Here is a 17,332-nt window from a genome sequence, read left to right on the forward strand (position 1 = left end):
AATCGTCCCTTGTCATATCAAAAGTACAAGGAATGCGCGCTGGATTGTCATCAATTTAGCTAAGGTTGCTGCATTTCACGATCGACATTTCCAACAGCCTGGACCTGAACAAATTAAATTCTGAAGTATTATTTGTAACTAGTTCAATAGATAGGAAGAACCATGATTTTCAGCAGAAAAAAGAACTATTTTTAGCAGAAAAAGAGTTTTTTTTATTTCTTTTGTTTCTGTTGTTTTCCTGACAAAATATGTATAAAGTTGTATTTCAGGTAAATATTAATAATGTGGAACCAATTTGTGGGAGCATGTGAGAGTTTGTGAGATGAGAAAATGAGAAAAAAACAAAGACGCCCCAATTTGGGTTCAAACTGCCGCTTTCAGGTTCAATGTTTACTTGAAACGATAATATTGCTCTTACTCTCTGGTTTGCAGAATTTGGTATCCCTATTTTTTAGTTCACGTTCATATTTGGCACCAAATTGAACATGTAAGCCATGCGTTTTGCAAAAATTCCTAGTGTTCACCTTTTTATGCGAACTATAACGACGCACCGCTTGAGAATGATAGAACACCTTATTTAAGCGTAATGTAACAACGTTTTTATATTTTACAGTCATGTAGTCAATGCGGGCTATATTTAGGTAAAATACAACTATCACTTTTGACTTTGTTGAAAATGAAAAAAATAATCGTTTTTAAAGAATACCTGAACGCACAAACGGTAGCAAATCAAAAAAAAATTGCGAAGATAAAACAGCTTTGCCTATACATAGTGCACTTAACTGGTTAATTGAAACATAAATTAAATAGTGTGCCCATCATGGCCAAATAAATGTTGTCTTTAGATTTATGTGGTGAAGAAATGAATTTGTTAAGGATCTTGCACTTGAATACGAGGATAAATTGTTTGAAATTGAAAACTGATTTTAAGTAGGAGACCCAAACGAATTGCAAAGTATTTATTTCGTTGCAAATGTTTTAGAAAAGACGGGTGGACGAGTATAGAAAAGACGTCAAACGATTCCCGAAGTCAGTCAGGCGTACATATAACTTATTTTGTTACATTTCGTATTTGTTCGACACACTCCTTAAAAATATGCTTAACTTACTATACACCTTCTGCTGAGGCGTAGCCAAAATAAACCAATCACCTAGCCACGTGTTAGTGCATATTATTTTGCGGCCAGAAGCTAATTTATGTACAATGCATTTTCCTGCCGCTTTTGGCGTTTGTTTAAAGTACACGGAGCGTTTGGTTTCTGTCTGGCTTCTACTCTTCTAATTCATCCGCCATACATTAATCGGAGGTTATTGGGTCAGTCTTGTTTGTGCTTTCTACTGTTTTATTTTCCTGTTTGTTACCATATCTGACTTAGTAAAAATTCTTAAGCCCGAATGTTTCTACTTAAATTTTAGACTACTCTATGTCCATGTTAACCCAAGAAGCGTAGAACAACTCTTACGGACTACGCTAGGAACGGTGCTTGTCCTCAATTAAATCTAGAGGTGGCACAAGGTTTACGTTGATCTTCGTTTCGATGTCGTTTGTCTGCGGTGAGGGCCCTGACTAAGATTTAAGATCAGGCTAGTATGTTGTGTAAGGTACAGGACTAGAATAAATTACTATACATAAAACCCTCCTTGTCCTTACGAGTCGAACTCCCTCAGACATCAGACATCATCAGTCGCGTGGTCCGAACCGGCACGATAGCTAATGACACTTCGGTTTCCAATTGGCAGGTAGACAACCACATTAGGGTCAGCACTGCTTCCATCCACCTGCAAGGCGGTCGTAGAATTGTGGTATAGACCGGTCATTGCTGCGGCGGTAGAGTGGTTCCAACTGTTCGTACTTGCTGACCCCCTCGTTTCGCCAACCTTAATGTACAATTGCTCTTTTGGTCCCAGATTGTTCAGCAAAGAAATGTTCTTTCTTTGTTGGTGCGAGGCGACCTGATTACCATACTCGCTAGCAGCCGCGAGGTCCTTTATATTACCAATGCCCGGTTGTAGTTTGGTGATCTGTGTCCGGGAAAGTTTGAAACGTTTTTTATTGCTACCATTCCTTAGTGTTTGCTCCGAATTCAACGATTCAAACGAACGGGTAGGTTCTGAAGCACATAAAGTAGTAATGCTGTCGGTGACCGCAGCACTGTTTCCACTAGTCCCACTGCTGCTACCGGTACTTCCGCTGGTTGCACTACTCGCTACACTATGACTATTGGAAGTGCCGTTCTGGCTAGGTGCTAGGTGTTCATATACGACGCAGACCGGCGCAATGCCACCGGATAGCATGGACATAGTATGGGATGCTAGTTTATTCTCAAGGATATTGATTTTCTCGTTCGGATTGAGATATGATTTTGAGTATACGTCGCGACCGTAACTAACTCTACCCAAGGCCTGTGAACCGGGAGTGACTGGCTTTGTTGAATAAGCTTTTGTATTGTAGTACATGCTACCTCCATCGGGTGCATGGCAGCCGTAGCTGCTTTGCGGTACTCCTGTTTTTAATAGCTGACGATGAAGACTGTTGTTACCGGCCATGTCACCCGGAGCAGTAATAAATCTTGAGCTTCCAATCAATGTGGTCGTAGCGTAGGGTGCTGGCGAACGTGTTCCTTCTAAGCTGTATTCACTGGGCGCCGTGCTCAATGTAGTTTCTTCTTGACCATCAACATTGACTTCTTGAGGTGGTAATGGATTGAAGGACGATACTTCGGCGTAATCGCTCGGATACTCTGTGTGCTCAATATATCTAAACAAGGGCAGCGATGGAAATTTAAGACGTAAACATGATATTCTGAATGAAAAATGTTTGATGCTTTTTCGCTAAATCGTCATCCCTCTTACCGATTGCGATTCTGTTGGTATTGCTGTTCCAATGGAAGTGTTGTAGATGTGCAAACTGGCGCATAGTCTTGAATTTGTTCCTTTCCTCGATCACATGATTGATTACCCCAGACCACGCCAGGCTGATCCATCCACAAATTATTGCGCGGAATCTTGACCATACCACCCGCATGGTGAGCTAAGGTTGTCAATTTAAATGAACATAAAGTGATAATTGAATAATTTGAAATCACATTTCAAACGGTTAAATAAAATGTTGAATAAGTAGAAATTTAATCCAAAAGATGTATGAACGGCATAATAGTAACACGTTACCTCTTATTGTGACCAGCGCTGGTTGGGGCATCATCATATGCTTTCTTTTGACAAACACTATAGCACCAAAGGAGAGCATCATTAGTGCTAAGAAAGATCCTAAGATTACAATAAACCACGGTTGAGTTAAGAAATCGTCCATATTTTCATGACTAACTGGATAACGGTGAGAGGTTTGGTCTAATTCCTTCGTGATTGGATCGAGACGCAGAGTGGCAGGATTACTGAAGGGTCCTACGCCGGCTATTGTGGATGCAGCAACGCTGACCGTGTACGTGACACCCTCAGTAAGATTTGCCAGCAACAGCGTCGATGAAGTTGCGTCAATTGTAACATTACTCAAAACCTTCGAATAATTCGATCGTAAATCAACTCCTCGAACGATAATGTTGTAACTACGTAGGATACCTGTTGTGAATGTACCGGATAATTAAAATAAACTTAATAATATCGATTTGTGCAACGTACCATTCTGTACAGCGGCAGGCGGTGGTTTCCATTTCAGGTACACTGCTGAGGAGTTCAGTAGCAGCGCTTCCATCGCGTACGGTGGTTCGCTGGGAGCTAACAATGCAGAAAAAAATAAGGTTTCTACTGTATTTCATTACATTTATTAGCAATTATTCTTCGTTCTTATCTTAAGCCCATACCATCTTCGAGTGTTCTCGATACTCGCGAGTTGGATGGCTTGCCTTCGACGGATTTGTAAAAAGGCACGACGAAAAACTCGTACTCTGTGTACTTATCTAGCCCGGATATGGAACAAGACGAGGCACCGGCATTCAGCACTGTTAACATTTTGTAGGATTGACGTCGTTGTGGTTGACCGACATTCAGATTTCGTGCGTAGATGTAAAATCCTTCAACGTACTTGCCATTGATGATCTAGTGCAAGATTAATAAGAATCCATTTCAGTTCCATACAGTACATTGTAACATTTTTTTAAATCGCAGAAACACTGGTTGTCGACACCTACTTCCCAAGCTAATTTCACAGTCGTGCAATCAATGGATGAAGCGTTGACAAGTTCCACAACGTCTCCAGATAATAAGCTTGCTCTGGCCTCGCTCAAATCGATTCCAATATTAGCGTTGTCAGTCTGAATGTAAATCTGAGATGAGATTGCGTCACGTAATAAATGAAAATAACCATTGGCTTACCATGCCTAGCAGGACTGGCTCAGAAAGAGGGCTTGGCATGGAGATACCGTGAGAGTTTTCTGCACGCACTACAAAGTAGTATGTTACTCCTGCGCTAAGGCCCGTATGTGTAAACGTATTGTCTTGAAGTTTGCTTTTAACTTGCAGCCAACCGTCCGTTTGATTTCGACCGAACACTTCCACTATATATCCAAGTAAACTGGATGCCCCTACTTTGCTAGTTCTTAGCCAAGAAATTGTTACGGAGCTTTGCGAAACTGTAATAATTTGCGGTTTTCCAGGAGGTTCCGGGAAGGTTGAAGCGGCCGGTGCGCGGTAGAATTTAATGTTTGGATTCGTCGGGGCATCCAGTCGAAGCAAGGCACTCCATGTGGTTTTGCCTGTCTTGCTGCTGGCTACGCATGTGTAAAGTCCACTATCTTCCGATTTACTGAGATCCGCAATGGTCAACGTACCCGTTTCTGAGATGTTGGTTTTCGCTGAGGTAGGCACAGGAATGCCGTCCTTATACCAAGAGATGACAGGTGTTGGAGCACCCGATGCTTTGCAAGGCAGTATAGCTACGGATTTGATAGGCAGGGTTTGATTCACAGGACCTTGCACGATAAGAGGCGGTGGACGGTCGTGTTGAAGATTCACACTCAAAACTACGCGCGTACTAACACTTCCAACACTGTTTACGGCACTGCAGACGATCACCTTATTGTTCTCCAACCGTTCGATACGAGGTATAGAAAGAACACTAATTCCATCTACATTATTGGTAACTTCAATCTTTCCCAACTTACTGCCAGGCAATAGCAGTGTCCGATTTCCTTCGATTGACCAAAAAAGAGTCGGGTATGGATGACCGATTGCTTGACACTCAAACAGCGCCTCAGAGCCCAGCTCTACCAGTTGATTTTTCGGTCGTATAAGAAAGCTAGGTGGTGCTGTCATTGCCAGAAAGTACATGTGAATTAAAGAAAGCAAATGCAGATAGGAAGTACTTCAAAACCGGTGGTTAAATAAATAAACATTGTTGACTCCAATACATACAATGCACCATCAGTGCTCCAGAAGCGGTGATGGATCCAACCGCATTGTCCGCTTCACAACTGTATTCACCCATGTCTTCGATTTTGACGTCCTCTATACGTAAGCTCCTATCTTCCAAAACACGAACACGTTCTGCGGTAATGGATGCACCAAAATGTAGGTTAAAATTGGGATAAATATAAATAGGACATTATATTGGATATAGGAATGTAATATAAATATTGGAAATTGGTGCAATACATTTTATTTTGGCTATAAACTAGCAGGGTTTAAGACAATTAATCCAAAATTTTCAATAATATATAATCGGTAGGCTTAGTTAAGCAAACCTGACCAAGTACACCAACTGAATATCTGACCAACAGCACAGTAACATCGTACAATGTTAGTGACCAGACTTTTGTGTGGCCAACGCATAGACACGAATGATGGTATCATATCACTATTCTCGCCGGCCCGTATACCTACATAGTTAAATCTGGTTCTGTCCGGGTTCGTTTCCGGTAACCGAGTAGTGAAATGTGCGGCAAATACGTACCTAGAGGCATGTTTCCACCAGATGCCGACCTTCTCCAAAGAACATCCGGCAAAGGATCGCCTCCGACACGGCATTGGAACACGACCGAACTACCTGCCACGACAGTGTGGTTCTGTGGCCCTCGTATTAAGAACGGTTTCACTGCAAAACATCGATCATTGATTGACAACAAAGATTGAAGAGGAAAGAATATTTAATAAAATAGTTTTCTCAGCTTACCATGAACCCGCAAAAAAGCTACAGTCGATTCCCGAACACCGACGATATTTTTTGCCACACACTGATAACGACCATCGTCGGACTGGCGAGCGTCTTGTATTGCCAGATTGCCCCCGTCTACGATGCGGATCCTGAAAAAAGTGATTTATTTTAAAACGAAGCCGAACACCACGCGAAGTTAAAGTTGAACTTTTTCTAATAAATGTCCCTTTTGGCAATGATCGGAAATAAAGTAGGCACCTATGTCAATAGGAAATTAGTAAACACCTGCTGGTAGCAGACTACTTGGGCGTAACATCATAACGTTTTATGTCAAAGTTTGTGAAAAATTTGTAAATTTACTGCACGGTTGTGAATATGAATGAGGTTATAGGGTATAAGTATAGGGTATAATGTGAATATTTGCTCTTGATTGCAATACATGAACTTACCGCTTTGTATTGGTCAAATCTAAAGTTTGACCATTTTTGCGCCAAAAAACCGTGGGTTCTGGTGATCCCCTTGGAGGGCCACATTCTAGTAACACTGTTTCACCTTGCGCGACTCTCGTATTCTGTGGCTCTAACCGAAACTCCTCTCGCAAAACTAAAATAAAAAAGACCAGGAAAACGTTGACCAAATAAATAATAATAAATAAATAAATTTACTGTTTGTTTGTGGCGTATGTTTAGTCAGCAGAAGAAAAAAAAACTACTCGAAACGTCATGGATTCGTTCCATTCGTTCGTTCCCCGTGTTTTTGAAACGACTGAACGTACGGATAAAGATGCATGTACACGTCCAGAACGACAAAGTCTTAATCCTACTATCGCACTACCGCGTAGACTCCAGCATTTTTTAGGTCAGCTTCGTAAACGTGAAGTATCGAGAATGACGGCACGAAGTATTATTTAAGGAAAGAAGATGATTCCCAAAACAGTAAAGGAAACTGAACTCTACGAAAAATATGCTTAACGCATCTTCAACGAAATGAATGACCAGGCTTAACTCTGGTCGTGATTTTCCTAGCCAAAAATATCTAAGACGCTTGGCTGCAAATGGAACAGGGCCTGGAACGAGACATGCTTTGCTTTGCCGATTACAATGTAAGAAACGTGACTCGCAAAACTTTTCTATAACCGATCTCTCACGCACGGTAATCTTATCGCTTAGCGTTATTACAGAGGATGAGTACAATGTTCCTCCCTCGCGGGACATGGCTACATTTTTTGTAGCTATTTCTTTTGTATCCTATGAAGCGCAGAATATTTTAACGTGATGAGTTAGTTGCGATTTGGTATATTCCAAACATATATAACACGGTCAGAGAGTATATACCAATTGGTGGAAATATATCTTCACCGTCCTTCCAGTCGTTCGTGTAAGGGGTCATTTAGAAACAATACATATTGTAAGGGAGACCCTAAAATCATTTGTCAAATATCATAATTCCTATGAGTTATAGAAAATGTAGATCTTGGATTTTTTAACGCCACCGCCTGACGAACATTATTCCTCAATGACCTGAACCACAATGGATTTTTTTCGATTATGGTCAATAAAATGATTCAAAGTAACAATATGCAAATCAAAAGTATCCCTGCCTAACAAAGACTCGTTTCCCACGTAGTTTCAGAACAGGCAATATAAGTAGCGTTAATTGAGCACTTCCATACAACTGTACAGCAACAACTCGACAAATTTAAATACAACCCAGTCCTTTCTCCTAAGATTAAAAAAATATTCGAATTAAACCATTATTATTATTAATAGTAAAACCATATCCCATATAATTTACATTAGTTTGATGTATACAAGTATCATGCTACTGTGTAAACTAGTTACTTACTTAAAGCAAGTAAGTATAGTAATTCGAATTAGATCCAATCATAAACAGTTTTGCTTTAAATTTACGCGCTTACTAACTCGCTTAACTAGTCTGATTAGGTTTGATTAGAGAAATGCATTGTTAATGTATCTTCATTTTTCCGACACATCAAAACAAGTGTTTTTTTATCGAGATCGTTTTTCCGCGGTAAGCTTAAAAGGGAAAACCCAGGTTTATTTTTGTAGTTGTGTTTATCAAAACGGAGAATAGAAGAAGAAACAGAACACGGTGATTTGTATATGTGTTTGTCCACCATTCTTTGTTAAAGTTGCTTTAGTCAATTGGATCGACTCTGTGTGTTCGGAGGGAAGCTCTCAAATTTAGTCTTAGGATTGTAGATATGCTTACACAAATTCGCGTGACGTGTTTAAGTAACAAGCCTTTGCTCTAACTATAAGAAAAACTTATTAAACTAATAACAGTGACAAAATATTACATTTTACACGGTTTTCACAATTTCAAATGAATGTTTCAACACAGAAAGAAAAGTTATTTGAAGACCGTTTTGCACCACCAGCCTACCTACAATAAATGACCTTTCCCTAAAAAAAAACACGGAACGAAGAATACTTTTTTCACCGACACTATTTTGGTGCGCGTCTTATGATCCCAACGATGATTTCTCGCCAGTTGCAGACGGTTTATCCTCTGCATTTGTTCACACACTGTTACTTGTCATTTGCGTTACTGGCGTCACTTTTCAGTGGTGATGCATATTTTATAGCTCATGAACATTCTCTGGGTGCAAACCATATCGTCTGAGCCCATACTGGAGGCGTAGTGTGAGAAGTTAACGTAAAGTTGAATACCAAGATATACAATAATCTTGTCTAAAAAGTATTGACAGCGTTCTAACCGTAGCGTGCCGTGAAATATGCGTTACGACAAGTGGCTTCTAATCTGAAAACAGTTAGTTATAATTTGAAAAAGACGGATTTGCCATCGCTTGGCACTTAAGGTACATAAGTTAAGTTTACCAATATATGTTAGATGTTGGATTTTACAAATATGCCTGAATAAAACTAGACGAAAAAAGAATATGCCCTAAACATACGAATTCAATTTGAAGGTCGTTTTTTAAATTTTTGTAATTTCAATGATTTGTTTGATTGTGTTTATATTCAAAACATACAATTTCCATGACATAAATGGACCTGTGGCTTAATTCCGACGAATGTTGTTGGAGGAAAAAAATATTAGCACAGAAGGATTGCATTAGTGCATATCTGTACGTATGCAAACGAGAACCTATTATTCATGAGCAGAGCTCGAATAAATATTCTGTCACAGTTTTATCCTGGAAAGCATTCCATGCTGCTATTATTCTTCGTACGCTTCGATGATTTTCTTTTGCCTCTTCTATCAAAATACATTTCCCTAGCACGCTCATGGTGCACCTTAGCCTTAGTTCCACTTGTGTACCATGTTTGTATTCACCCTATATATTGGTGCAATTTTTCTATCATCTCACCCAAGTACTCCTAACATCCTTTAGAAATTTTCACCCCTCATATATTTGACTCTAATGTAATGTAATGTTTACTGTAAAAGCTTCTTTCTGTGATAGGCCAACGTAATCCTTTTTTTATTTAAAAGTGTTCTCTTTGTCATAAAACATTTCAGTGACTGTTATTATATTAATAAAATAAATTAATACTTGTTATCATATTAATTTAAGGAAAGAGAAAATATTGTTCAGAAATAGATAAATTGGAAACAAAACGTTTACGATTTATCTTATGTTTCTCGATAACATTGGGATTTTTTATTCACATTTTCGATTTCATTAAATTCATGGAATAAAACACCATTACTTCCTGCTCGTATTGCCCATGAGTGGAGGAGACGAATAAAAGCATCGTTTTTGCTAGATCGTAAACTCAAACGCAAAATTGCATGTCTCAAGCAGCCCTCCATAAATAGCTCCAAGTAGCACAGGTACCACCAGATTCTATGCATCTGACATAAACCTTTTCTATGCAAAAACCAAACATTTAGCATATGAATGAAATCTGAACTGCATTACCGTTACGATAGCGTGAGCCATTAATCTTTGACTTTGGCATTCGTTTTATTAGAATCGTCACTGGTGGCATAACCCAGCGAAACTATGAATGTTTTCAGAATTCCTGTTTCAACGTTGAAGGGACCGGAATGTTCGCAAATGTTGTGCGAAAGTCAATGATTTATATCTTGTTATTCCAACTAGAAAGAAGAAGGTAGGAAAAGATGGGAACAATCACACCTTGTTTCATCTTTTCTGCCCTGCTCGCACTTTCTTCTGAACCGATAGTCACTTAGGTTTCCGTCGATGTTGTTATTACCATATGAGACATTTTGAGCATGGAGCTTCATTTATAAGGTAGTCTAAAAAGTCTGATAAAAAGTCTGAAAAGATACTTTCAATTGTCCGATTTACGTCAAATATGCACCGTTTTCAAAAATAGCTTTAGAACGCCTATCTCATAAAAGTCTTGGTCGTTATTGGCGAAAAACTCGAGCAACGTTTTTTCATAATCCTTTCATAATCTCAATTCTCAAACTCAATCTCAAACGAAAAAGGTATCAATCGCTTGGTGCAAGGTCCAGACTCTACGATGGATGCATTAAAATTTCCCAACCAAGCTCCCGAACTTTTTGGCGAGTCACTAAAGACGTGTGTAACATTTCGTTGTCCTGGTGGAACACAAAAAGTATTCTCTTGGTCGTTTCTGGTTAATTGATAGCTCTAAATCGTGCAGTTGTTGACAGTAGCGGTCTGAATTTAATGTTTGGCTACACGGAAGAAACTCATCGTAAACTATTCCTTTCCAGTCCCATCATATACCCAGTAGAATCTTCCTAGCCGTGAGTCCTGGTTTGGCCACAGGTTAAGCTGCTTCACCACGCTTAGACCACGACCGATTTCACACAATATTGTCGTAAGTGACCCATTTCTCATCCCCAGTACCCATCCGTTTCAGAAATGGGTCGATTTCATTCCGTTTGGCCAAAATTACGTAGATAGAAATTCGAGCCATCATATTTTTGTGTGTAAATATGGTGGCGTCCAAACATCGAGCTTCTTTAAGAATCCAGCTTTGTGCAAATGGCTTAAAACTATTTTATCAAAACTAGTTAATCTTCAGCCCCTGAACGATGCTCTGACTACTAACATGCCGATCAACTTTGATTATTTCTGTGATTTTATCGATGTTATCGATGACGTGTCTGGCTAGGCTTTAACATAAAAAATAACTGAAATGAGTAAACGAAACCAAAATTTATCGCAACTAGCTGTTAGAGTATCGGCACCGTAAACACCACGCAAAATTTCAGTGGTAGTACTAACATGGGTTTCAGGGGTAGTACTGCCGGGTACCGTTGACCATACGCGTGAAACAACACGGTTTGGTCACTCCTTGGTTTCCGAACTCTTCCATGATGTGTTCATCTCCGACGTCGATAAGTTTATTGGTGGAGACAACTGATAGCCAGCTGCTTAGCGTGGTGTGATGCTCCATAATTATTTCAGTACCGACTGGACATCGCTTCTCACTTTTATTAGGTATTCAATATAGTTGTCGCCGCCGGCTGGTCTGCAATGTTTTTTTGCTCGCAAACAATTAGACACGTCTGTCCCTAACAACTTGAGCAACTTGAGTTTCCGTTGTTATTTGGTTATTGCTATATGTTTAATCTCTACTACCTACCAGACACTTGAAGCGTCGCGTTACGACTCCTTGCTGTTCCAAGTTCGCTAGACGCTTCACACCAATACACACCGGAGTCGCTTTCACGACGAGAATGCACGACCTGGAAAATCAAACATCATCTCATTACCAAAGTTCAGCTCATCTGGCCGTAAGCGCAAAAAAAACAGAATATCTTTTATTTGAAATTCAGATAGGCATTTGCAAATAAAAAGAAACTAAGTTAAAAATTATATTGTATTACAATTTACGATTATACCTTTTGTTATTTTACAGGGCATTTACAAAAAGCTATATTCAAAAATGTCATCCGGCCAAGGGCTCAGTTTAAACAACCAAACAAGATGTTCCAAGCCTGGGACAACTATTGGTAGATAAATACGACTGATTCTGTTCTTCGAATATAGAAAAATGTATTTGTATAGGTAGGGACTGTGTGTAGCACAGAGGCTGTGTTTTCTTACCTTTAAAAAAAATAAACCTCCAGCGGGCAACATGATTTTGCGGGAACCCTGTTCGGCTTTTATCGGCTCACCATCCTTATACCAAGTAATTATTGGTACCGGTATGCCCTCTGCTTTGCAGTTCAACGTGGCTGGCTCATGACGAGGCACAATCACGTCTAAAGGATGTTCCGTAATTTTGGGGATCTCGGAGGCTGGAAAAACAAGAAGATAGAATCATGTTAAAACTAAATGGAGATGAATATTTATGATAATGTCAATTTCGATAGTACATTGATAGAATAAATTTCGATATCATGCAAATTTTGATTTTCATTTTTTAACTGAAAGGTGTTAATATGCCTGGCGTTGCAGCAACAGCAAAAGGTTGATGGTCTCAACAACACCAAATAACAGTCGCTTACTATTACAATCCACTCAACTTTTCGAGAAAGAAAAAGAACTCCACAAATTCTGATTCTTGCTAGAGACTGATATTTCCGCAAGTACTTGTACCCAAAAACAATTTTAAACTGATAGGGTGGGCAGGCGCTGTTGACTGATCAGCGAGGAAATCCTCGGTCAGGTCTGGTCAGTTTTCCCTTATATCTTAGTCTCGCTCCCTGCTCATGGGATAGTCTATGGGGACGGTAGCCGAACTTCATTTCCTTTACCCTATCAATAAGTCTATAAAAAGACCTATAAAACAAGTAGTGAATCTATGTAGATATGCATTATCTTTGAGACCATCACTATATTAGAATGTATATAATTTATATACTATTCGTTTTCGATTTATGAAATACTGATACGTTATGAAAAATTTTATTATTTATGACCGAAATGAATTTGAACAATGTAATACCGTTAAACTGAACGAACAGCGTAGTAAATAAAAATATTTCATGACTGGTATTGGCTTAAAACAGAGAGCTAGTATCGGGTCATTATGTCCGGCGTTAATTCTGAGTTTCAGGTTGGGGCATCGGGCAGGAGCAGATAACTTAAAACGAGCAAGGAGTTTCGGCGAGTCAATAAGTGAAACCTAGATCTTAAATACACAAACAGCTTCAGCCGACAGTTAACGGTGCTCGAATGATCGTAGCCCAAGTAGAAGACAGCGCGTTTAACAATGTGGTAGTCGATCAGCGGTCTACTAACCAATTGTATAGTAATAACAGCGATTCTAGTGAACCTGCGTTGCAAGACCTCAATGTGATCAATCCAGCATTGATTATGCGGATGCCACACAACACAAGCGTACTCAAGGATCGGACGGACAAGACAACAATACATAGCTGTAGCGGCATCCTGTACAAGCAACTCGATCCAGCAACCCGCCCGTATAGACGCGGGTAATACGGCAAACCTTTCTGGCAGCACTGCCGACGTGTCGCCACACAGCGCCCGAGATCAGGTTCCTCCTCTTTCTCCGTGGTTCGCTAACGAGTGCGGACGTGTCCGTCGTGGGCTAGTGCAAGCACTCGGTTCGATAAGTTGCCACGAGGCAATCGCGTTCATACGTCCCGACATGGGATTAAATCCGTAACTTTTCGTTGATAATAAAAAGAGCGACAGTACATTTTCGATTGTCGCTAAATAGCTTTTAGACACATAACATCCCGGAACTGAGAACTCATGCGAATAACAAAACCTAGCAGTCAGCAACAACAGAAGAGCCAATGCGGTATGAAAACAGGACCGAGCCTTCTTATTTGAAAATGATAACGCAGTGAACCGAAATACATAATACGTATGGTTGGAAAGTTTACATACAACAATGCTGTTATTGTAAAAGTTTGGCTACTCCATTCGCGTTTGCAAGCCGATGCTTCCGCATACTCATACATCTTACGCGAAGTATCAAAACGCATTTCACCGCTGTGTTGTTTTAAGCATAGCACAGCATACTTCTCGACAGGCGCAAACATTTCCCGAGTATACCAAAATAGAATTCAAACAAAAATTGCACATTTATTTCCATGGTACAAGAAACTAACAACGACAAGTACATTTTTGCGGCATATAGAATCGCGGACACTATCAGATACTGCATATTTTTCTGCCATTGTAACAGTTGCATTGTAATTCAAAATAATCATCAATAATCAATCATCATCACATTCCCTTTTCATACGGCTTACTTTTACACTTACTAAATGGTTGAGTTTTACTCATTTTCGACTATGTTATTATAGGCACTAATGACTCCTATCATTTTATTTGTCAAATTAAAATAAAGAGCCACAATTGCTTGTACATCTTTGTTGATTTTTAATTTAAAACGAGCTTTCGTCTTTGTGTTTTATTACTGCAGAAGGCCATGATTATGTTCTAATCAGTTTGGAGTTTTTTTGTGTGGTTGGTTTGTTTTGCTGTTGATTAGAATTTAGTGGCAGTAAGTAACAATAAACATAAAAGAAGCTAACGGCTTTACTTAATGCATCGCATAAAATAGTTCACTCCATTTTACACAATGGATTTTTATGTCGCAGATATAATTGTGTTTCCTCAGCTTTATTATCTGTACATTTGTCAAAATATGGTATACTTCTGTAAGATACAAAAAAAGAGGAAACAAAGTTTGTTGCACCTTGTAATGTTCAAACGCAAAACACAAAACCGCTAAAAGATAAAAATAAACGTCACGAAGCACAACTATTACGATTCTGCTTTCAGCAAGAATCAGCTGCCCATTTTCAATTTCAGAAGTATTTCAATTAGAAGAATTCAGGAACACTTAAAATTTGTTAGGATGCGAAAAGTTCCAGCTAAGCTAAGGTATAGTAGTTAACTGTGATCTCTTGGTCACTTTGACTTCAACAAGTAATACAAATATATACTTTATATATATTGTGCATACTTATTGAACGGTGTTTACATTGTATATTTATATTATATTCATAATAGTTAACATGCTTCTGCATACTGGTGCTTCTTCACTACGTTCGTTTGGACATCTCAAAGAAACAACGACCACAGATCATTGTTTATTGTTTGAGCAGCGTGATGCGTTGCAGTCCGCTCGATCCTCGTTGAATATGCCATACCACATGTTTGAACCTTAAATCGTTAGTAAAGTTTTGTTTCCACTATCAACCAGATGCCAATTAGTAAATGCCGAAGCTACGCAGAAAGTGACTCACTATTTAGCTCAGACAGTATGGTAGATAAATTTTCCACACATTTTCATTTGCTCCTTGAGGTTGATTAATTATCTTCCACCTCACCAAATTTACCAACATGCCACCAACTCAACTTTCTTTCATCAAAATAATCCATCAATCGATCGATCAGGGCATAGATTTGCCATTTGCTTGCACATTTGTTGTCAGGTCCTCCGTTAGGTTAGTAGTAGCCGCTGAAGAATATAGATTACTTTTCCCTCTCTTCACGCAGTTCATTCTTTGGCTTTTTTCGAATAATTACTAAGCATCATTTATTTGATTTAGGAACCACCGGCACCTCAATTTTGTTCGTGTTCGCCTTAAACAAACTGAAGGTTCGTATGAGAACGAGCGACTGAGACGATAAACTTCACTATTTAAAAAAATGAGGTTTCTTATGAAAACAGTTGGAGTAAATAAACTCTGTCAATCTTTGGACTTTGGGCTGGGCAGTGTCTTTTTTGATGAGTTTTTTTTATCTGGCCTCTACTTAGTTGCCTTTTTTTGGTGTTTTCATTATTTTCAGTTAACACTTGTTTCTCCGTTTCACTGATTCGGCCTTAATGGTGGCAAAAGACAAACCTTTTTACCTTTTTATCAATAGAGCTCTTCGGTATTTTATAGCCGCCTTAGAACAAGGCAAAATACAATTTTATTTGTACTTATGAGTGGTATAGAATATACACTCTTATAGACTTCTAGATCTTCATTCACTAACAGTTTTCTGATTGGCTGTTAACAGAGATTGAGCAGAAAAATTCAAGCTGCGTGACAACCGGTCCTGGGATTTGAACCCGTGGCCTGCTGCGTGAAAGCGTTACCGACCGCTCCAACAACGGAAGGCAATATCAATGGAAGTCTCCACATTCATTGAAATTCATTTAAAGAAATTGCATCTGCATCTATTTCTTACATATTTTGGAATATTGTTGAATGTGAAAGTTTGAACACTTTATTCATTTCTTTGTTTGTTTGACCATTTCTCATTACTTTTCGCAATTCTTCGTTTCGAGAAATAGGATTTTGACTTACAAACACTACTTTCGACCATACCACCAAATCAGGTAGAAATAAGCATGGCTATTTCAAAGAGAGTAGTATTCAAAAAGCCACGTACCATGTCTTACAGATAGGAGTGCGTTACGACCTTTCTTTGTTTTTGTATTAGTGTGCTAGTGAAAACCGACTGGTGGAGTGAAACGTTTTACAAATAGATGAACTTTTAGTGAACAAAAACAGAATAAGGTAAAGAACCACACTGAAGACCCTTCTTGACTTAACATCTATTTCTACCTCTTGATGAAGGTTCGTTGTGAAAGCAAGACTGGCGTTGTAAGAATAAGCTACCACCTTCTTTTTATCCTTAAATTGATAAATTTACTCAGCAGCATTGGACAAACTGAAAGAGCCTTTTTCCATTTTTCAACAGTCTCTATGGGAGGACTGTTCTTTAAGGGCTAGGTTGCTCAACGTTTCGTTCTCGAACCCTTTACCCCCTTATTGGGGAAAAACCCTTTACGGACCAACGAAAACACGCATTTTTCTACGACGAAAGTCAACAAAAATCCTTTTACGTTTACGAGAAGTTTGAAGCAGTTTTTCGAAGAAACGAAATATAAGGGAACTTGTGGTCATCAGTTTGTTTCGCAGGAAACGGAACATCCACGTTTGAAAGAGGTAAAGATGGGCACATTTTGTACATACTCTTTCCAAGTATGCAAATATACAAAACTGCGGCAGCCTTTGGGAATACATGAAAGGCCCACTACCTACTACCGGGATTTTAAATTTAATAAACCTGCACTGATGCGACCATTTCGTTTTTTTGATACGGTCCGGTATTATATCTTCCCATGCAGGGTTGACGCTGAGTTACGGCAAGCAAAATATACAACGTCACGATCCTTACGATTGTTTACATTTTTAAAACATTCTGATTTCGAAATTTTTATCCGAATCTTTGAAAGGATGGCAACATAAGAAAAAATAATTCAAACTACATTCCACAAATCAGTATTCTGTTATTTTTAGTTCTTAAAA

General features: G+C 39.0%; 1 protein-coding gene across 1 annotated transcript; it reads right to left on the reverse strand.

Moving 5' to 3' along the window:
- Positions 1-1,444: 1,444 nt before the first annotated feature.
- On the reverse strand, positions 1,445-14,303 carry LOC128270547 (roundabout homolog 2-like). Its single transcript, XM_053007957.1, has 14 exons — positions 14,282-14,303; positions 12,147-12,340; positions 11,683-11,785; positions 6,556-6,709; positions 6,125-6,255; positions 5,906-6,046; positions 5,368-5,499; positions 4,330-5,261; positions 4,146-4,268; positions 3,819-4,053; positions 3,637-3,732; positions 3,169-3,576; positions 2,854-3,031; positions 1,445-2,758 (listed from the first exon to the last, which is right to left on the reverse strand). The coding sequence occupies exons 1-14, from the start codon at positions 14,301-14,303 to the stop codon at positions 1,672-1,674; spliced, it is 3,936 nt and encodes a 1,311-aa protein (XP_052863917.1). The 3' UTR covers positions 1,445-1,671.
- Positions 14,304-17,332: the final 3,029 nt, after the last annotated feature.

This window comes from Anopheles cruzii, chromosome 3 (genome assembly GCF_943734635.1).
Source record: "Anopheles cruzii chromosome 3, idAnoCruzAS_RS32_06, whole genome shotgun sequence".
NCBI classification, from domain to species: domain Eukaryota; kingdom Metazoa; phylum Arthropoda; class Insecta; order Diptera; family Culicidae; genus Anopheles; species Anopheles cruzii.

Coding starts and splice junctions, on each gene's coding strand:
- LOC128270547 (XM_053007957.1), bottom strand. CDS start 14,303: ATGAGTAAAACTCAACCATTTA. Junction 6,256..6,555: donor GATTTGACCAATACAAAGCG/GTAAGTTCATGT, acceptor CACTTTTTTCAG/GATCCGCATCGTAGACGGGG. Junction 5,262..5,367: donor TGGAGCACTGATGGTGCATT/GTATGTATTGGA, acceptor TGGCAATGACAG/CACCACCTAGCTTTCTTATA.